The 22729-nt window shown below is 42.6% G+C and overlaps 1 protein-coding gene across 2 annotated transcripts in view; it reads right to left on the bottom strand.

Moving 5' to 3' along the window:
- Positions 1–4432, bottom strand: part of LOC132817889 (potassium channel subfamily K member 16-like) — a 68854-nt gene extending 64422 nt beyond the window's left edge. The window contains exon 1 of one of the 2 annotated variants that reach the window (XM_060828411.1): positions 4150–4432. In XM_060828411.1, coding sequence (XP_060684394.1) covers positions 4150–4353 — 204 coding nt within the window. In that variant the 5' untranslated portion in view covers positions 4354–4432. The remainder of the gene's footprint in view (positions 1–4149) is intronic. The other variant, XM_060828410.1, reaches the window with a different exon arrangement.
- Positions 4433–22729: the final 18297 nt, after the last annotated feature.

Here is a 22729-nt window from a genome sequence, read left to right as displayed (position 1 = left end):
TCAAAACTCAGAAAAAAAATGACAAGCTGAATTTTCTTCACTTCCACTATAAACATTACAATTCAAGAGCATACTGATGTAGTCAAAAACATATTTATGCACAGGGAGGAGAAAGGGTTCCATTTGTTATTAATTGCTAATATCTAGCAAAACCTCTGTGTCCTTCACAAAGGAAAAGAAATGGCATATTGGACATTATACAGGAGCAGGGAGAATAGTTTGAACAAGTGACTGAAGGCGATCAAGTATCTGAACTTTGAGATAGCATTGAAGACAAACAGTACCAATATGAACATCAGGCAATAATTCCAGAGTGTAGAAATCTTCACCACCACTTATTTTCTTGAAACTTGTATGTGTCAGATCCATTATCATGCACACCCAGTGACTCCCGAGTTGATGGTTACCAGCAACTTCTCACCACTGCTGAAATGCTCACTAGCACCACAGCCTCTTACTTTATTTCATCATCTCCAAATAGAAAAAAAGGTGGTGGGAACAGGATTGCGTGTGGGAGGGGTTTGGCAAGAAAGCAAGGGGTTGCCCTTAGAAGCTTCCCTCCCCTCATTTTCTCAATACTAAGTACCTTTGAAAGTGGAACTTTCCCCACCCTACACTCCACCATCAGCAGCCCACAAAATGAACACAAAATGGTTTGCTTGCTGTGGGCTCCCTGCATAGCCAGCCCTCAGTTTACCAGTGGATTAGATTACTTACAGTGTGGAAACAGGCCTTTCGGCCCAACAAGTCCACACCGACCTGCCGAAGCGCAGCCCATCCAGACCCACTCCCCTATATTTACCCCTTCACCTAACACCTAACAGGCAATTTAGCATGGCCAATTCACCTAACCTGCACATTTTTTGGATTGAGGAAACTGGAGCACCTGGAGGAAATCCACACAGACACGGGGACAATGTGCAAACTCCACACAGAGAATCGCCTGAGGCGGGAATTGAACCCGGGTCTCTGGCGCTGTGAGGCAGCAATGCTAACCACTGTGCCACCATGCTGCCCACATTAATGGAAGCAATGGTGCATTGAGGCCCTAAAGTGGGCATTTGTCATTTAAGAGCTTTAATTAATATTGTACAGGATGGTCATCCACAGGCCTTTCCATCACAGAGTTAATCAGGTTGGATGAGTATGGTGAAGCAGATCCACTCACCATCCTCTTGATGAATTGAACAGTTTCTATCACCAAGCGTGCCATGGGGAAGAGCACAGCATTCTGCCCATAATTTCACTATATTGTCGTAATTCAACACTGACTCAGCAGGTCAAGTGGCATCTGTGAAATGTTCAGGCATTGCGTCCTTAGTCCTGAGTTGTTTAACTTCTGTCTTTTTTCTGTCCATGCTGGTTGGTCGAATGTATGAACCCAGCTTTCTCAGTGTTGTTTTCATCCCAGCATTTATCCAACTCTGAATATAGCCAGTGAGTATAATAGCAGACTGTAGCCTATTTCAGCTACTTTAGATTACTTACAGAGTGGAAACAGGCCCTTCAGCCCAACAAGTCCACACTGACCCTCCGAAGAGCAACCCACACAGACCCATTCCCCTACATTTACCCCTTCACCTAACACTACGGGCAATTTAGCATGGCCAATTCACCTAACCTGCACATCTTTGGACTGTGGGAGGAAACCGGAGCACCTGGAGGAAACCCACGCAGACATGGGGAGAATGTGCAAACTCCACACAGACAGTTGCCTGAGGGGGGAATTGAACCTAGGTCTCTGGCGCTGTGAGGCAGCAGTGCTAATCAGAATGAAAACTAAATTACTGCAGGCAAGCCACTGTTTCATTATAGTTTGCTACGTTATTTACTCCACCTGAAATACTGATACACCATAGCACAATGTAGGTATGTGTGGGTCAATTTAGAGATGTTTTAACATAATTTTCATTGAGATATTATAGACTAGAACCCCTACAGTGTAGAAGCAGATTATTAGGCCCATCGAGTCCATACAACTCTCTGAATAGCGAGCCTGCACATGTCTGGATATTATGGACAATTTAACATGGCCAAACTACCTATTTGCATATATATGAACTGTGCGAGGAAATCCACACACACACAGGGAGAATGTGCAAACTCCATACACAGTTGGCTGAGCATGGAATTGAATCCAGGTTCCTGGCGCTGTGAGGCAGCAGTGCTAACCACTAAGCTACTGTACTGCCCCAACTATTATTTTGCATCTGTCCAATGTTATTTGTCCATGCAAGACACAGATACATCTTCTGTACCTCAGATCATTGAAATGGAATTGGTATGCAACCATTACATTCCTATCAGTTGCTTCTGGATCTAACTATAATGCAATCAATGAATGAAACAACCAGATTTGTGCAATTTCCACTCAATGAGCCTCACTAGGATTTAATTTCTTAGATGATCAGTAACTTAGTGTATTAACTTTTAGTTAAAAAATGAAAATAAAACGTAAAATCACCCTGGATGCAATGCCCCTATAAAAACAAATGGCTAAATTCTCATTTATCTAGTGTTATTCAGACATTGAATAAGTACAACTGATATAACTCAACTGATACTTAGACCCTCTGATTATACAATCAGCAGGAGTGCGCTGGCACAAGTGAACATTTAAGAATCAAGAGCCCATCCGGCTCACAATCCTCAGATACACACACACAGTATCTACACAGATAAATCTTCCTCCAGTCTTTGACAGCTTGAATTGTTAGTATTTACTGAGTAACTGACTGTCTATTTTTCAATTAAGCAGAGAATACATTTAATTATCAAATTTAAATGTGGTTCAAATGGGGTATTGGACCAATGCCACAGAACAATATGGACAATGAATAACAGAAACAGAAGTGCATTGAAGTAAAGTTTACATAATGCTTTAATATCCAACAACATCATTTCATACAGTTAGCCGACGTATTGCTCTGGGGGGTTGTGCATATGGACATTCCTCATTCTAATCATTGTTTTCTATCACAGTGAGCTGTTAACATTGGCAAAGTATCAGGATCAAAAGAGTAGATCAAAGCAACTTACCACCCAGTACTGGTACATTGGAGGGCAGGTTGGGAATAAATTATGGTCTGAACAAAACATGGGGAGAAGACTTGGGGGGGGGGGGGGGGGTACGGGGTGAGGTGTTTTGAACAGTGCAGGTGCCTTGGACCTCCAGAACGCGTTCTGACCTTACCTGGTGGTGATATAGATATTGTGACAATGTGGACACGGCTGCTGCACTCTGCAAATATTCCAACTGCAGGAGCGGCATTACCACAGGACCTCAGCTGAGCACAAGAACTTTCTGTCAAGATAGTTTGAATAAATGTTTGATTAGAGCAGCATTGAAAAGATGTGGTGGTGTTGGAGGGGCTCCAGAGGGGTTTTAGAAGAATGATCCTGGGAGGAAGGGCTTGTCATGAGGACTGCCTGAGAACTTTGCATCTGTACTTGATGGAGTTTAGAAACAGGAGGGAGAATCTGATTGAAACTTACAGGATACTGAAAGACCAGGGTAGAGTGGATATGGAGAAGATGTTTCCACTAGTAGGAAAGACTAGCACCCAAGGGCACAATCTCAGAGTGAAGGGATAAGCTTCAGAACTCATTGAAAGAGGAACTTATTCAGCCAGGGTGTGGTGAATCTGTGGAACAAATTGCCGCAGCTGTTTGTGGAGGCCAAGTCACTGAGTGTATGTCAGGCAGAGAAAGACCAGTTCTTGATTAGGAAGGGGATCAAGGGTTAGGGGAGAAAGTGGGAGAATGGGGTTGAGAAACTTGGCAGCGTGATGGGCAGAATGGCCCAATTGTGCTCCGATATTCTATGCTGACGGTAAAACACCTGCAAAGAATGATAAAGATCACACACTCCTTAAACACAGTGGCCTGGGTTTAATTTTAAGAATAAAGTGAATCAAGACGCACAGCATGTTGAATTGAAACAAGTTGAATAAATACCTTATTTACACTAAGTCAATCCAATTTTCCATTAATGCGCTGCTACTCTTTTACTGAAGCGAAAACAGAAATATGTATTTTATGCTGCCACAGTTTCAAATCTAACAGCTATACTGCTCGTCTTCAGATGTGAAATGCAACGAAACTTTTGAACAACCCCATTTCGCTTTAGAGACAGCAGACAGCATTTACCTCCATGAAAGTCTCCAGTACTTCATGAGAGAGGCAGCTGCAGTTCTTCAGGAATTCCAATTTCTCTTTCCAGATCTTGGTTTTGAGTTTGTTTTCTTCCTTCAACTCCAGCGCCCGGAAGACTACAGCTCCGATCAGGAGGTACATGAAGTAGCCCAGGAAAAGCAGCGTACACCTCCTGGAGCATCTGTTGCTGTCAGCCATGCGGCCGGTTATCTGGGGACAGCAGCGCAGCAAGAAACACTGGGCACTCCCTGTACAATGGGCGATAAAGGGGCAGTGCTCACTGCTTACACGGACTGCGGAGGAGCTGGAAGCAGACACACACTGGGTGGTTTGACAAACACAAACATTTCCTCTTTCAATACTACTCGATAGAGGAAGTGACTCCTGCAACATTGTAACTTCGTGACACACTGCTTATTTTTTTTTCAATAACTGGCTAGTCTCTGGGAAGCTGCTGAATCGGTGAAACGTGTGAAAGCTACTCCTGAGCTTCACACTGTAAAACTTCTAAATTCTGCAAACGATTATTGTATCTTGTTAAATTGTCCCCTTCTGTCAAGATTATTTTCACTAAAGCATCTGAGGCTGAGGTGTGGCCTGATAGAAGTATATAAAGCTATGATAGGCATGGATAGGGTGGATGGTCAGTCTTTTCCCCAGGATGGGAATATCAAATATTAGGGACTTAGGCTTAAAGTGAAAGGAGGAAAACTTTGAGGGAGATGCGTAAGACAAGATCTTTACACAGAGGGTGGTAGGTGCCTGGAACCTGCTGCTAGGAGAGATAGTAAAAGCTGATACAATGCCAATGTTTCAGAGGCATCTAAACAGATATATGAACAGGCAGGAAATAGAAGGATACAGACCATATACAGGCAGATGGAATGGGTTTAGCATCATGGTCAGCATGGACATTCTGGCCCAAAGAGCCTGTTTCTGTCCTGGACTGTTCTGTGTTCAATGCATGTTAGAACATGGACAGAATTCTTATCTAAAGCAATGTCCCATAGGTACAATAGGTGAGTGGGGGAGGGGATGAAGGTGATAGGTCAGAGAGGAGAGGGTGGAGTGGATAGGTGGAAAAGAAGATAGGCAGGTAGGACAAGTCATGGGGACAGTGCTGAGCTGGAAGTTTGGAACTAGGGTGAGGTGGGGGAAGGGGAAATGAGAAAACTGTTGAAGTCCACATTGATGCCCTGGGTTGAAGTGTTCTGAGGCGGAAGATGAGGCATTCTTCCTCCAGGCGTCTGGTGGTGAGGGAGTGGCGGTGAAGGTGGTCCAGGATCTCCATGTCCTCGGCAGCGTGGGAGGGCGAGTTGAAATGTTGGGCCACGGAGCGGTGTGGTTGATTGATACGGGTGTCCCGGAGATGTTCCCTAAAGCGCTCTGCTAGGAGGCGCCCAGAATCCCCAATGTAGAGAAGACCGCATCGGGAGCAACGGATACAATAAATCCACAGATATTAGTGGATGTGCAGGTAAAACTTTGATGGATGTGGAAGGCTCCTTTAGGGCCTTGAATAGAGGTGAGGGAGGAGGTGTAGGCGCAGGTTTACAGTTCCTGCGGTGGCAGGGGAAGGTGCCAGGATGGGAGGGTGGGTTGTAGGGGGGCGTGGACCTGACCAGGTAGTCACGGAGGGAAGGGTCTTTGCGGAAGGCAGAAAGGGTTGGGGAGGAAAATATATCCCTGGTGGTGGGATCTTTTTGGAGGTGGTGGAAATGTCGGCGGATGATTTGGTTTATGTGAAGGTTTGTAGGGTGGAAGGTGAGCACCAGGGGCGTTCTGTCCTTGTTACGGTTGGAGGGGTGAGGTCTGAGGGCGGATGTGCGGGATGTGGATGAGACGCATTGGAGAGCATCTTTAACCATGTGGGGAGGGAAAGTGCACTCTCTAAAGAAGGAGGCCATCTGGTGTGTTCTGTGGTGGAACTGGTCCTCCTGGGAGCAGATACGGCGGAGGCGGAGGAATTGAGAATACGGGATGGCATTTTTGGAAGAGATAGGATGGGAAGAGGTGTAATCCAAGTAGCTGTGGGAGTCGGTGGGCATGTAAAAAATGTCAGTGTCAAGTCGGTCATCATTAATGGAGATGGAGAGGTCCAGGAAGGGGAGGGAGGTGTCAGAGATGGTCCATGTAAATTTAAGGTCAGGATGGAATGGGTTGGTGAAGTTGATGAATTGCTCAACCTCCTCGCGGGAGCATGAGGTGGCACCAATGCAGTCATCAATGTAGCAGAGTAAGAGGTGGGGAATGGTGCCGGTGTAATTATAGAAGATCAACTGTTCTACATAGCCAACAAAGAGACAGGCATAGCTGGGGCCCATACGTGTGCCCATGGCTACCCCTTTGGTCTGGAGGATGTGGGAGGATTCAAAGGAGAAATTGTTGAGGGTGAGGACCAGTTCGGCCAAACAAATGAGAGTGTCGGTGGAAGGGTACTGTTGGGGATGTCTGGAGAGGAAAAAATGGAGGGCTTGGAGGCCCTGGTCATGGCAGATGGAGGTGTAGAGGGATTGGATATCCATGGTGAAGATGAGGCGTTGGGGGCCGGGGAAACGGAATTCTTGGAGGAGGTGGAGAGCATGGGTGGTGTCTCAAACATATGTGGGGAGTTCCTGGACTAGGGGGGATAGGACAGTGTCGAGGTAGGTAGAGATGAGTTCAGTGGGACAGGAGCACGCTGAGACAATGGGTCGGCCGGGGTGGTCAGGCTTGTGGATCTTGGGAAGGAGGTAGAACCGGGCAGTGCGGGGTTCCCGGACTATGGGGTTTGAAGCTGTGGGTGGGAGATCTCCTGAGGTGATGAGGTTCTGTATGGTCTGGGAGATGATGGTTTGGTGATGGGGGGTGGGGTCATGGTCGAGGGGGCAGCAGGAAGAGGTGTCCTCAAGTTGGTGTTTGGCTTCAGCGGTGTAGAGGTCAGTGCACCAGACTACCACTGTGCCCCCTTTATCTGCTGGCTTGATGGTGAGGTTGGGATTGGAGCAGAAGGATTGGAGGGCTGCGCGTTGTGAGGGTGAGAGGTTGGAGTGGGGGAGGGGGGTAGACAGGTAGAGGCGGTTAATGTCCCGGCAGCAGTTGGAAATGAAGAGGTCGAGGACAGGTAATAGGCCAGCGCAGGGTGTCCAGGTGGATGCAGTGTGTTGGAGGTGGGCGAAGGGGTCCTCGGAAGGTGGGCGGGAATCCTGATTGTGAAAGTAAGCTCGGAGGCGGAGGCGACGGAAGAATTGTTCACGTCACGGCGTGTATTAAGTTTGTTGATGCGTGGACGGAGGGGGATGAAGGTGAGTCCTTTGCTGAGGACTGATCATTTGTCCTCAGTGAGGGGGAGGTGTGGAGGGATGGTGAAAACTCGGCAGGGCTGGGAGCTTACACTGGCTTGTGTTCTCCTTGGTTTCTCAAATCCATCAGGTCAAAGGAAGGATATTCGAATCAGGTAAGGCCTGCTCGAGAAACAGATTTTAGGAACTGCTACAATAAAAGGAAATGGATTGAGCAAACTGTTTAAAATATTAGCAGTTACCCTGATTTAGACTATATTACTTTCTTCCTTTTTCTGATTCATTGACATTTAGAGGATAGAAAGAACCATTTGACACATCATGTCCCGACACTAATCCCATTTTTCACTTCTTGACCCATAGCTCTGGAAACTATGGCAACACAATTGCTTGTGTAAATGCTCTTTAAATGATAAAAGAGTTTCTGACTCAACTATTCTTTCAGGTGGTGACTTCCAGATTCTCACCGTTCTCGGTGTTCAAAAAAAGTTCTCAACTTTCTTAGCCTTCTATCTCTTCCATTAAATCTGTACTCTCTGCTTATTGACCCTCTACTAATGGATTGCATTCCTGTTACATTATCTATGCCCATTTAATTTTGTACAGTTTTATGATATCTCCAAGGACTTTAACTTTGCAGGGGTGTGAGAACCAAGATAACAAATTAGAAAGGACTACCAGCGCGCACACAATAATTGGAGAGACAGACAACACCATTACAGAAAATATAAAATCAACCGGTGAAGTTGGAGAAAGTAATGAAGTGTCTATATCATTGTTACTGTGCACATATGTGAATACACAAAGATTGAGATTGAAGAGTTACAGGTACAAATTGCAGTATGAAAGTATAACAGAGCAGTCATCTGTGATGATAACAGAGACCTAGCTCAAGGAAGGGCATGACTGGGTGTTAAATAATCCTGGATACAAGGTGTTGAGATAAAGTAGGAAAGGATAAAGTATGGCAGAGTCATTTAAGGAAGCATTGCAGTGCTGGAGAAAGAGTTTACCCAAGGGGCTCCAGGACAGAATCAATTTGGCTCAGCGAAACAACAAAAGTGATGCAGTTACATTGCTCAGTGTAGTCTATAGACTGTGAACTAATGGGAAAGATGTGGAGGAACAAATCTTGAGGGAAATTACAGAGACATGCTAACATTATAGAGTGGTTAGAATTGGCCATTCATACTGCCTGAATTTAGATTAGGAAAGTGATACCATTAAGGACACAGAGGACAAACATTCCTAGACTATGTTCAGGAAAATATCCAACAGCAATATGTATCCACTCCAACTAGAAAGGTTGCTCTGTTGGATCTGTTTCATGGAAGTTAAATAGACCAAGTAGATCAAACATCAATAGGGGAACATTGAAAGGTAGCAATCATTGTATCATAAGACTTAAAGGATATTGAAGGAAGAGAGAGTGGAAATTATAAGAGTATTACCCATAATCTTTCAGTTTTCCCCAGAATTAGGCAAGTTATCAGAGGACTGGAGAATTGCAGAACTTGTTCAACATTATGCCTTTGTTCAAAAATGATTGTAAGGACAAACCTAACAATTATAGGCCAGTCACTGCTGTTGAAGTTTCTGGAAACAATTATTTAGGATACAATTAGTAGTGGGGAAAAAAAATAGGCTGATTAAGAAGAGCCAGCTTGGATTTTTAAAAGGAATGTTTGACTAATTTGCTGGAGTGTTTTGAAGAGATAATAGAAAGGGTCGTTAAGGGTAATGCAATTGATGTGGTGTACATAGACTTCCAAAGAAGCATTTCTTTCAGTTTTATACAAGAGACATATGAGAAAACTATAGGTCAATGGAAGAAAGGGGACAGCAATAATGTGAATGTATTTTCTGAGTAATCGGAATAAGAGTGTAATGGTCAGTATATACTAATTGGGTTGGAGGAAGGTTTGTCATAGAGTTCCCCAGAGGTTGGTGTTGGGACACCTAACTTTCCTGATATTCAAATAATTTAGATCTTGGTGCGGTGAGTTCCATTTCGAGGTTCATGGTTAATACAAAACTTGGAAGCATTGTAAATTATGATGAGGATGAGTGTAGAACTTGAAAACTGCTGGAATATTGCATGCAATTCTGGTCTCCTTCCTATCAGAAAGATGTTGTGAAACTTGCAAGGGTTCAGAAAAGGTTTACAAGGATGTTGCCAAGGTTGGAGGATTTGAACTATAGGGAGAGGTTGAACAGGCTGGACCTGTTTTCCCTGGAGTGTCAGAGGCTGAGGAGTGACCTTATAAAGGTTTATAAAATCATGAGGGGTATGACCTAAGGGGCAACTTTTTCATGCAGAGGGTGGTAAATGTATGGAATGAGCTGCCAGAGGAATTGGTGGAGGCATGTACAATTGCAACATTTAAAAGGCATCTGGATGGGTATATGAATAGGAAGGGTTTGGAGGGATATGGGCCTGGTGCTGGAGGTGAGACTAGATTAGGTTGGGATATCTGGTCGGCATGGACGGGTTGGACCGAAGGGTCTGTTTCTGCGCTGTACACCTGTTTAACTCAATGACTCTAAGTGCATTGGCAAGTTGAGGAAGTGGGCAGGTAGGTGGCAGATGAGATTCAACATGGAGAAACATGAAGTGACACATTTTGGGAGGAGGAACATGGGCAGATAATATAATTTAATATTTAATTGGGGTGCATGATCAGAAGGGCTGGTTTATACATGTGCACAGATCACTGAGTGTGGCATGACAGGTGGGAGGTCAGTTATTAAAGCATGCGTTATTATAGGCTTTATTAACAGAGAACAGAGTACAAGACCAAGGAGATTATGTTGAACTTATACAAGACACTCGTTCAATCTCAACTGGAGTATGGTGTACAGTTCTGCATTCCACATTATATGAAGGATGTGAATGCATTGGAGTATGCAGAATACATTTACTGGAATGCTTCTAAAATTGAGAAACTAACCTCCGTTATGAGGGGTTTCCTTGGAGAGAAAGCTAAGAGGAGAAACTGTTCCTACTCATAAAACGATTGAGAATGAGAGGGCACAGAATTGAAGTTCTGTGTAAATATCGCAAGTAAGTTCTGAGAGAAAAAAACATTCTCACAGAACAGGTGGGATTGGTCTGGAAAGCACCCTCTGGAAGTGTGGTGGAAGCAGACTCGATTGAGGCTTTCAAGATGGTATTGACTGATTATTTGAACAGAAACAATGTACAAGGGTATGAGGAAAAGGCAGGAGAATGGCATTAGTCATACTCTCATTTAAATCAATGGGCTGAATGGCCTTCTTCTATTCCCTAACAATTTGTTGATTCTGGTAGATATCAGAAATGTTTATATCAGTGAGGCAATGAAAATTAAGAAAAGAATCTTCCACCACCCCATTCCTCCTCCCCCCTCCAAACTTGTGACACTTCAATCTAACAAAGCAAAACTAGGCCAACTCCTGGTAATTAGCAAACTGAACCCCCAACATATCATTTCTATTGACCTCCTCAGCAGCCCCTGACCCATACACCTTCCTTGACCTCTTACGCACCCCTAACTCAATATGATTCCACCCTAGAGCCAACACAGTACCTCACTCGCTGGCAATCCCCAGGACCTGATTCCTCATCCTTGCCAGCTCTGTAACTCCCTATGCTGATGGCCATTTCACCCCACTTGGCCACCACTGGCCCAACGCATCCAATCCCACCCAAGCTATCTTTTTCATGCTAAAGTTTATCAATCACCCTATCCAACTGGCCCATTATCACTGTGCTACCCTAACCAACTGGGTATCTACTTATGTGGCACCTTAACCCCTTTACCAACACCATTCCAACCCCACAACTACCCTAACAGCAGCAGTCACATTGGTTGGTTGTAAAGCTGGATATTTAAACAGTATACTGACTGTTTAGGGGCATTGTTTGGCGGCCCCTCACTGTTATGTGGGCCTTTATAGATTTTAGATATTTTCTACATACCTGAAGGAAGTGGAATTGGAATATCCAGGCTAGTATTCAGAGAGCTGTCATGGACTCAGAAGAAAAATGAGAATGTGAACGAACTTCATTTTCCCTGGAGTATGTGGTGATGGTTTGAACTTTATCTGAACTGTGCATGCAGGGGAAATGAATGTGATTAGTAAGAGGAAGTTCGGCCTTACCGTAAATCCTGTTTGTGTATTTTAGGCAGAAGGTGGAAGCAGACTGTGTATATTAAAGAACTGCAAGCTTTTAAACAAAGGGAAGAAGATTATCAGAAGATGTGTAGTCACCACATGTTATAGAAGGCTATTTGGCATATTGTAGTGGAGTTCAGAGGGAGACAGGAGAGCCTATCAGAAATTAATATTTGTTCTTGGATAGGTACATATCCTTTCGCCATGATAAAAACGGACTGGATGTGTTAGAGCCAGTGGTGGCCAAGAGGCATGCCATGGCTATCAGCAAGGAGAGCTACAGAGCTGGCAAAGGTGAGGTATCAGGTCCCGGAGTTGAAGCCAATGGCTAGTGGGAATGGGAGTTTGTCAGGTCCTGGGGATTATTATCGGCAGGTGAGATGGTGTTTTGGGCTAGGGTGAAATCATATTGGGTTAGGGGTGTGTAAGGGGCCAGGAAAGGTGCAAAGGTTGGAGAAACTGTGTAGAAATGATATGTTGGGAGTTCAGCTAGCTAATTACCAGGATTGGTCTGTAGTCATCTAACTTCTCCTGGCAATTATGAATGGAATTCTTTGATTTTAATCTATTCTTTCAGGTACATTGAATTGCCCATCTGAATATTTTATTTCCTGGACAATTGCCACATTGTCTATTGTGTTCCATATGGTCCTGACACACAACTCCAAAATCTAACTTGCCATCAGAATAACCAGGCTAATTAGCATTTTAGGAATGTGACTTTATGTTTAACAATAACTGAAAAGGGGTACAGTGTTAAAGGGAACAAGAGGTCAATTTTTGAGAGGTGGACCCTTTACCAATATATTGTGGTGATTGAATGGTCTTCAAAGTCTTTACCACTTGACTCTTGCAGGTCATCAGGTTTATATATTGATCTGTGTTTGTCAAATTATTCCCTTTGTTTCTTTGGCTGTGAATATAAAAGGTCCAAAATGTTGGTTCATTGTCCCTTGGGCAGTTGACATATAATATTTAGAACAGGAAGTTGTCAAGTTATTTCTGATATGGAAAGATTGAGAAATAATTGCTCATGTAGATAATAAATTACTGTATGTATTGCAGTCATATGTAGGTTTAGTGCTGTGGATTGTATCCATCTTTATTTCATATTTTATTCCATAATAAAATTAATTCAAATTATTATGGTTAAAGAATTTTGAAAGACTGAAATGGAATCTAAACAGGAATTATCGATGCTGTATCCATTCAAATATATTTCAAAAATGAAATGCCATATATCTTAAAATTTCATAACATTGTTTTCATAGGATTTAAAGAGGTTGCACTAACCTATAAATTAAGTAAAACTCCAGAGAAAACCTTAACATTATAACTTGCTTTTAAAACTATTGAACACAGGTAAATGAACAACAGTACATTCTTAATGAAGGGCTTATGCCTGAAAAGTCAACTCTCCTGCTCCTTGGATGCTGCCTGAGCCGCTGTGCTTTTCCAGCGCCACATGTTTTGACACTGATCTCCAGCATCTGCAGTCCTCACTTTCTCCTAATAGTTTGGATACATTTCTTAAAGGAAGAAGATGTTTGATGCATTGAATAAATGCTAGCAATTTCTTTTGCTGTGTTTTGTCTCATAGCCAGTATGCAATATTTAAGGGACATGCTCATGATACGATACGTAGTTCTGGTCACCACACTTCCAGAAAGATGTGGAGGCTTCGGAAAGGGTACAGAAAGGGTTTACCAAGATGTTGCCTGATTTGGAGGGTATGAGCTATGAGGAGAGATTGGACAAAATTGACTTGTTTTACTTGAGCGTTGGTGGTTGAGGGGCAACCTAATATAAGCTTATAAAATTATGAGAGGCATGGATAGCTGGGGTCTTTTCCCCAGGGTAGAAATGTCAATTACTATGGGTTAAAGGTTAAAGCAGATAAAACAGCAATGTTTAAGTGGCATCTTGGCAGATACGTGAATGGTCTGAGGTTATGGATCATGTAGAGACAAGGGATTTTTAGTGTAGAAAGGAATTGAGTGTACAGGCTTGGTGCGCATGTTCTTGTGCTGTACTTTTATTGGTCTTTGATATCATCGTTGTATCATTGTATGTGACTTGACATTATAAAGGTCTTAGTTTCCATCTTACTGAGACCATTTATAACATGAAACACTGAGGGAAACCTGCTCCAGTTAGCAGCCTAATTGCTTAGTGTTTAGATTAGAGTGGTTCTGAAAAAGCACAGCAGGTCAGGCAGCATCCTAGGAGCAGGAAAATCGACATTTCGGGCAAAAGCCCTTCATCAGAAATGGAGGCAGGGAGCCTCCAGGGTGGAGAGATAAGTGGGGGTGGGGAGAATGCCTGAGAGAAGGTAGCAAAGAGCACAATAGGTGAATGGGGGCAGGGATGGAGGTGATAGGTCAGAGAGAAGGGTGGAGCGGATAGGTGGGAAGGGAGATTGGCCGGTAGGACAGGTCATGAAGACAGTGCTGAGCTGGAAGGTTGGAACTGGGATAAGGTGGGGGGAGGGGAAATGAGGAAACTGGTGTAGACAAGATGACCTGGGAGTTGCAGAGAGAGAGATAGAGAGATTCACTGAGATTCTTGTGGAGAGAGGAGGAGAACTTCTTCAAGGTAGGCATCCTTGCAAGAGGATTTGCAGTAAGGTTAAAGTCAACTAGGCAAAAGTGAAGACTGCAGATGCTGGAAACCAGACCCAAGTGCTTGTGATTATAATGTATTATTTATATGTTTTATATATATATATATAGAAGACCAGTTCAAGGTATGAGTCAATTTCCAGATTAACAGCCTCCAATTTATGTCATGTAGACAGAAACCCGAACACCCCATTGACAACTTTATCAGAAGGTCCTGCAGCAAAGGCCATAGGTGATGTCTCTGAAAAATAACTTGGAGAGATGCTTGTAATTGGTGTAATTACAAATTAGGGATTATGCCAATTGAAGCTTTCACAAAATTCTCTGGGCAAGAGAAAAGGCCAGACCATTGATGTACTGCATCCTAAAAGCAGTATCCAATCAATGGTGTTCCATGCTACAACTTATGAAAAATCATCTTACAGTGGAACTCAAATCACTTATTGCATGTAGTGGAGCAATCACACTGCAGTGCCAATACTCAAGTTAGATTCTCAAAATCTACCTGGTACATACCAATGGTCCAGCAGTAGAAGGACTATGAGTATGCACCATTCTTAATACAGTCGCCATTCGTAACAGTCAAACCATTCTCACTGTGGCAAGAATGAACAAGCTACAGCAGTTTTCCTACAAAGAAAGAGACATATGACCAGCGAGTAGGCAGAGAACTAGCACAGCCATTCACCAGACAGAAAGTGCAGGTCAGATATCCAGTCACAAATACCTGATACCCGCAAAGATATCAACCAGGTCAGATCTTACAATGTAATTATAGATTATGGTGCTACATTTAGAAGGAACAGAAACCTTTCAGACCAATGTACAACAAGTAAGCTATCAACCAAGAGTAACCAAGAATAACATGTACCGCTCCAGACAAGTGCATGATCACCAGATCAGATGAGTTGTCAAATCCCAAAATCACCTTAATGAAGTTTGATCTCCTAATCTTGTTAATGCTGTTTTAGCAATTCATGCAATTACTGAATTGATATCATGTTCCTATGTACCGTTGCATGTGACCTGTTGTCACTATCTGAATTATTTAGCTTTAGTGCAGTCACACATTGTAGCACATATATGTGTGTGTGTGTGTAAATATATATATGTGAATACCAGGAACTGTAATAAAAATTGATTGAATCCTTCAGGACTACATCACCCACATCTTGTGGTTATGTTATGGGAGATAATGTAAGTATCACCTCATCAGACACAAATATGTAGCTGAAGGTAAAATGTCCATCTCTGTACCTTGAACACATTGTGAAGGCAGAGCAGATCTGGATTAACTGCTGAAATCAAAACAGAAAGTGTTAGAGAAACTCAAAATCTTGGAGCATGTTTGGAGAGAGAAACAGAATTAATGTGCCAAGTCTAATATGACTCTTATTCAGAACTGATGGTATAAAATCTCCATCTTGCTGAGTACACTTAAAGAATAGTATGCTGAGAGAAGTGGGCTACAGATTCATCCCAATTACTTAGCCCCAGCCCAGACCTTACATCTTTTGACCATCAGTTCTGAAGAAAAATCATATTGGACTTGAAATATGAACTGTTTTTCTCGCCACAGACGCTGCCAGACTTGCTGAGTTTATTGCAGCATGTTTGTTAGATTATATTAGATTCCCTACAGTATGGAAACAGGCCCTTTGGCCCAACAAGTCCACACCAACCCTTGAAGAGTAACTCACCCAGATCCATTCCCCTACCCCATATTTATCTCTGACTAATGCACCTAACATTATGGGCAATTTAGCATGGCCAGTTCACTAGAGCTGCACACTTTGGATCGTGAGAAGAAACCGGAGCAAACCCATACAGACACGGGGAGAATGTGCAAACAACACACAGACAGTTGCCTGAGATGGGAATTGTACCTGGGTCCCTGACACTGTGAGGCAGCAGTGTTAACCACTGAGCCACTATGTCGCCATGTTCTGTTATTTTTCTCATCTCAGCATCTGCAGTATTTTACTTTTATTGGATTAATTGTAATGGTTTTTTATGAAGAAACTAATATAAAACACATCAGATTATTCTCCGATGTTATCTTGTTCACTGTTGTAACATCAGCAGAAACCTTAGTTATGTGGGCAAATTGGATTTCTACCAAACTCTTGGCAGTGGAACAGGACAAATTGCATGAAAGTATCTGGCCATAAGATGTATTAAAAAGACCTTTTTAGAATTAATAGGTGAACAGTGAAACAGAAAATGTAGTAGCATGGATACAAAGGAATGCAATTTAATCTGGGAAGTTGATAACATTGACTGCAGATGAAGGTTTAAACATTGACAGCACTTTGGAAAGCTTACTCCTAAATGCCACCCTCCCAATCTCCTTGTGGATTGACAATTATTCATTTATTTATTGCTCAGGTAGAGTGATATTTCTGCATTCTTTTGACTTCAACTTGGGGTTCATGAGTTTCTCAAAACTCAGCAGTGAAAGCAGAACATGTTCTCTGAAGCAATGGATATCGGGGCAATGAATTTCAAGTAAACGTATCAGTACGTGCTCAGTACTCATGTCTTACCTGCTAGTTTGAAAGTGTTTGTGCACAATGCTTTTGCTGAGAATTTGTTTCTACACACTGGGAGCTTTGCTTTATCATGCATGGATTCCCCATGCACTGTCAGGCTTTTTGTCCACTTCCCTACTTTCCCAGGTCTTGTCAAAAAATGGTTTACCTGCAGACGGCTTTCTTGAATCTTCTTGAGGCTTTCTGAGGAGACCAGCATGGCAAGAGGCAGAGACCAGCTGACTATCCAGAGAGAGAGAGACTGTATCAGCGTCCATCACTTCTGCTGGCAGCTAATTCCATACAAGCACCACCTTTGCTTGAAAAAGCTGCTCCTTAAGATCCTTTTAAATCATTTGCCTCTCACCTTAAGTCTATGCCCTCGAGGTTGGACTTGCCAATCCCAGGGAAAAAAACCTTGTCTATTTATACTATCCATGCCCCTCATGATTTTATAAACCTCTATAAGGTCACCCCTCAGCCTCAGACGCCCCAGGGAAAACAGCCCTAGCCTGTTCAGCCTCTCTCTATATCTCAAATCTTCCAACCCTGGCAACATCCTTGTAAATCTTTTCTGAACTATTTCAAGTTTCACAACATCCTTCTGATAGGAAGGAGACCAGAATTACAATGTCCTGTACAGTCGAAACATGACCTCCCAACTCCTGTACTCAATACTCTGACCAATAAAGGAAGGCATACTAAATGACTTTGTCACTATCCTATCCACCTGCAACTCTGCTTTTAAGGAACTATGAATTTACCCTCTAAGGTCTCTTTGTTCAGCAACACTACCCAGGACTTTACCATTAAGCCTATAAATCCTGCTCTGATTTGCTTTTCCAAAATGCAGCACCTCACATTTATCTAAATTAAACTCCATTTGCCACTCCTCAGCCCAGTGACCTGTCTGATCAAGATCCCATTGTACTCTAAGGTAACCTTCTTAGCTTTCCACTACACCTCCAATTTTAGTGTCATCTGCAATCTTACTAAATATACCTGCTATGTTCACATCCAGACCATTTAAAGAAATAACGGAAAGCATTGGACACAGCACCGATCCTTGTGGCACTCCTTTGTCACAGGTGCTGCACCACCACCCTCTGTCTTCTACCTTCAAGCTAATTCTGTATCCAAATGGCTACTTCTCCTGATACTCCATGAGATCTAACCTTGCTAACCAGTCTCCCATGGGGAACCTTGTCGAATACCATACTGAAGTCCATATAGATCACATCCACTGCTCTACCCTCATCGATCATCTTTGTTACGTCTTTAAAAAAACTCAATAAGTTCATGAGCCATGATTTCCTTTGCACGAAACCATGCTGACTATCCCTAATCAGTTCCTGCCTTTCCAAATACATGAACATCCTATCACTCAGGATTCCCTTCAGCAACTTGCCTACCACAGAGGTCAGGCCCACCAGCCTACAGTTCCCTGGCTTTTCCTCACTTCCCTTCTTAAATAGTGGCAACTCCAGCCAACCTCCAGTCTTCTGGCACCTCACCTGTGACTATTGATGATACAAATATCTCAGCAAGGGGCTCAGCAGTTACTTCCCTGCCTTCCCAATGGAGTTCTAGGGTACATCTGAGTGGTTCCTGGGGATTTATTCACCTTTTTGCATTTCCAACATCTCGCACTTCCTCCTCTGTAATATGGGCATTTTTCAAGATGTCACCATCTATTTTCCCACACTCTATATCTTCCATGCCCTTCTTCCCAGGAAACACTTTTGCAAAATACTCATTTAGTATCTCCCCCATCTCCTGCGGTTCCACACATAGGCTGCCTTGCTAGAAAAGGATAGACCAGATTGAACAATTTAAGTTCTAATTCCCTTTGGATTCTCCTTAACCCTGTTTGCCAAAGCCTATCTCATGTCTGCTTTTTGCCCTCCTGATTTCCGTCTTAAGTATACTCCTACTGCCTTTACGTTCAAAGGACTCATTTGATCTCTGCTGTCTATACCTGACATATACTTCCTTCTTTATCTTAGCCAAACCCTCAATTTCTCTTGTCATCCAGCATTCCCTACACCTACAGTCTTTCCTTTCACCCTAACAGGAATATACTGTCTCTGGACTCATGTTATCTCATTTCTGAAGGCTTCCCATTTTCTAGCTGTCCGTTTACCTGCGAACAGCTGCCTCCAATCAACTTTTGAAAGTTCTTGCCTCATACTGTCAAAATTAGCTTTCCTCTAAATTAGAACTTAAACTTTTCAATCTGGTCTATCCTCTCATTTAGAACTTTAACTTTTCAATCCGGTCTATCCTTTTCCATCACTATTTTAAAACTAATAGAACATTGGTCGCTGGCCCCAAAATGCTCCCCAAGTGACACGTCAGTCACCTGTCCTGCCTTATTTCCCAAGAGTAAGTCAAGTTTTGCACCTTCTCTAGTAGGTACATCCACATACTGAATAAGAAACTTTTCTTATTCACACTTAACAAATTCCTCTACATCTAAACCCTTAACATTATGACAGTTCTAGTCTATATTTGAAAAGTTAAAAAAATCCTCTACCATAATTACCCTATTATTCTTACATATAACTGAAATCTCCTTACAAATTTGTTTCTCAGTTTCCCACTGACTATTAGGGGGTCTATAATAGAATCCCAATAAGATAATTATCCCTTTCCACCCAAATAACACCCCTGGATGTATTCCCAGGAGTATCCTCCCTAAGTACAGCAGTAATGCTATCCCTGATCAACAATGCATTCCCACTCCTCCTATGCTCCCCTTACTATCCTTTATTTGTATCATGGAACATTAAGCTGCCAGTCCTGCCCATCCCTGAGCCACATTTCTGTAATTGCTATGATATCCCAGTCCCATGTTCCTAACCACGCCCTGAGTTCATCAGCTTTCCCTGTTGGGCGTCTTACATTGAAATAAATGCAGTTTAATTTATCAGTCCTCCCTTGTTGTCTGCTTTGCTCCTGCCTGCCCTGACTGCTTGACTCACTCCTTTTCCCAACTGTACCAGTCTCATATTGATCTCTTTTCTCACTATTTTCCTGGATCCCACCACCCACCTTATTAGTTTAAATCCTCCTGAGTAGCTCTAGCAAATCTCCCTGCCAGTTTATTAGTCCCCTTCCAATTCAGTTGCAATTTGTCCTTCTTGTACAGATCATTTCTATCCCAGAGAAGATTCCAATGATCCAAAAATGTGAACCGTTCTCCCCTGCACCAGATCCTCAGCTGCACATTCATCTGCTCTCTCCTCCTATTTGTACCCTCACTAGCACATAGAACCGAGAGTAATCCAGATATTCCTATGCTTGAGGACCTCCTTTTTAAATTCCTGCCTAACTTTCTATATTCTCCCTTCAGAATCTCATCCTTTTCTCTTCCTATGTCGCTTGTTCCAATGTGCACAATGATCTCCTGTTGGTCCCTCTCCCCTTTGAGAACATTCTGCACCCTCTCTGAAATATCCTTGATTCTGGCACCAGGGAGGCAACATACCATGCTGATTTTTCACTGCTTGCCACAGAAATGTCTGTCTGTGCCTCTGACTGGAGAGTCCCCAAACAAAATCAATCGGTTGGAACCTGATATACCCCACTTTACATTCAAGCCAGTCTCAATACCAGAAACCTGGCTGTTCATGCTACATTCCCCTGAGAGTCTATCTCCTCCACATTTTCAAAAACAGTATAGTTGTTTGAGGTAGCCACAGAAAACTCCTGCACTACCTGCCTACCCCTCCTACCTTTCCTGGAGTTAACCCATCTACATGACAGTATCTGTGGCTTTTCTCCCTTTGTATAACTGCTAACCATCACACCCTCTAGCTCTTGGAAGTTCCTTATTGCCCTAACTGCCACTTCAACCAATCCATGCGATCTGATAGGATTCACAACCAAAGACATCTTCTACAAACGTAATAATTACATGATAACTCTTCATAAACGCCCTCATCCGACAGGAAGAGCCTATCACTCTACTAAAGGCCATCTTTGCTTCTTTGCAATCTACAGACCCCAGAAAATAGCATCATCTTTTTGCTCTAAGAAACAGTGCTCTAGGCTAACATAGTACTTAAAGTGTATATTTTTAAAGATTTAATCAAGAGACAGATCTCAATAAAACATATAATCAAGAAAGAAACCACTCTACATACTACTGTTGACTTACAGCAAGGTTACACATTAAAAACCATGTACTTATCTGTTCCTGTGCTGTGAGCTCTCCCACACAGTTTCCTCCAAGGTCAGCTGTCAATTTCGCTGTTAGTTAACTTTACCGAGGTGCACTCGAATGTCCAGAGATACATGAATGCAAACAACAAAGGCAGTAACTATGCAGATTCACAACTGTGTCAGTTAGCAGTGCAGGTTTCTTTTTCTCTCTCCCTCACTGACCATATGGTCACTGCCTTTTGTCTGCCTTCCTCCTTTTAAAAGTGTCGTTGTTTTGATCGTTTTTCCCCAAAGTTCCAAAACAATGAAGCAGCATATAAAACATTAATTGCTGCTCCTGGAATTCAAGGAAATCACTCCCAATGCCTAAAATATGTCAAAAAAGTAACAGGTCTTACAACCATAATTTTTTCCAGTCCTCCATCTTGGATTACCCATAGTGGCACTATGTTAGCCAACTTCCAGTCTTCTTGCACTTCACCTGTGGCTATTGATCACACAAAATATCTCGACAAGGGGCCCAGCAATCTCTTCCTTAGTTTCCAACAGAGTTCAAGGATACATATTTGTTGGAGAAATTCCATGCCCTGATCTGTTATTGCAGCCACAATATTTGTGTGATTGAACAAGTTAAGTTTCAAGTCAATGTAAAGCCATTGAAAATATCTTTATGAGAATAGTTTTATAACTGGTTTATAAATATGATGTTTTCCCAAAACAGAATATACAGTGGACAGAAGGTTTAAGTGCAAAGTCCATTGAAAAGTTTGAGTCCTAACTGTAATTATCCTATAGTCTTAAAAGAAATGGCTAGTGAGGTAGTTCATATGTTAAATTTAATTCCCTAATTGGAAATGTACCTAGATTTTGGGAAGATTATTTTCAATTGAAAATTAACAAATGTAACCCTTTTCAAAAGGGAGGAAGACAGAAAGCAGGAAATATAGGCAATCAGGCCAAGTCAGCATTGTTTTTGGAAAGGGAAATCATGTTAAGCCATTTTATTGGCATTCTTTCAATTGGCCCAGCAATTTTAAGATGGTACTAACCAAAATGGCACAAATTTATTTAGCATTTCCCCACTGAAGGAAATATTGCATGTATTCTAGTCTAACCTATCAAATCCTTTGTCACTTTAAATTCCTTGATTAGATCACCCTGAAGTTCAGGTACTGCCTTTGCTAAAATTTTGTTTCCCCACAGGTTCTGTTGTTGCCAGGAAGGGATGGGGCAGGGCATGCTGCATGCACAAGGGAGACCTGAAGTCAGCAAGGCTAATTGGACTCAGCATTGTGTTCAAACAGACACAATTTTTGCTGGGGCTTAACCAATGTATGAATCATGAATTTATGGAGCAAATATAGGACTTGAAAAACAGATAATGTCTGTTTAACTGCCATGAACAAAATCTTTCTAATCTCCTGCTCCTTAAACTTTGTCTGTAGCTGTCAGTGAGAGTTACACAAAAAAGCTATGTTTTACTCAGCAGTTTCAATAACCATTTGTTGACATTTCCCTCAGGGTGGTTATAAATGGTCATCTGATTTCCAAAAGCAACAATTATCTCAGATGAGTTTAGATCAATGCTTTGGGCAAAAGCCCTTCATCAGGAATAGAGCTCTATTCCTGATGAAGGGCTTTTGCCCGAAACGTCGATTTTCCTGCTCCTCGGATGCTGCCTGACCTGCTGTGCTTTTCCAGCACCACTCTAATCTAAACTCTGGTTTCCAGCATCTGCAGTCCTCACTTTTGCCTAATTATCTCAGATGACCTGAGTTCATAGGTTAATTGATAACTCAAAGAGCCTGTTATGTGT

The sequence above is a fragment of the Hemiscyllium ocellatum genome, chromosome 8 (genome assembly GCF_020745735.1).
Source record: "Hemiscyllium ocellatum isolate sHemOce1 chromosome 8, sHemOce1.pat.X.cur, whole genome shotgun sequence".
NCBI lineage: Eukaryota > Metazoa > Chordata > Chondrichthyes > Orectolobiformes > Hemiscylliidae > Hemiscyllium > Hemiscyllium ocellatum.
Note: the sequence above shows the minus strand (reverse complement) of the source record. Positions and strands in the feature narration are given on the sequence as shown.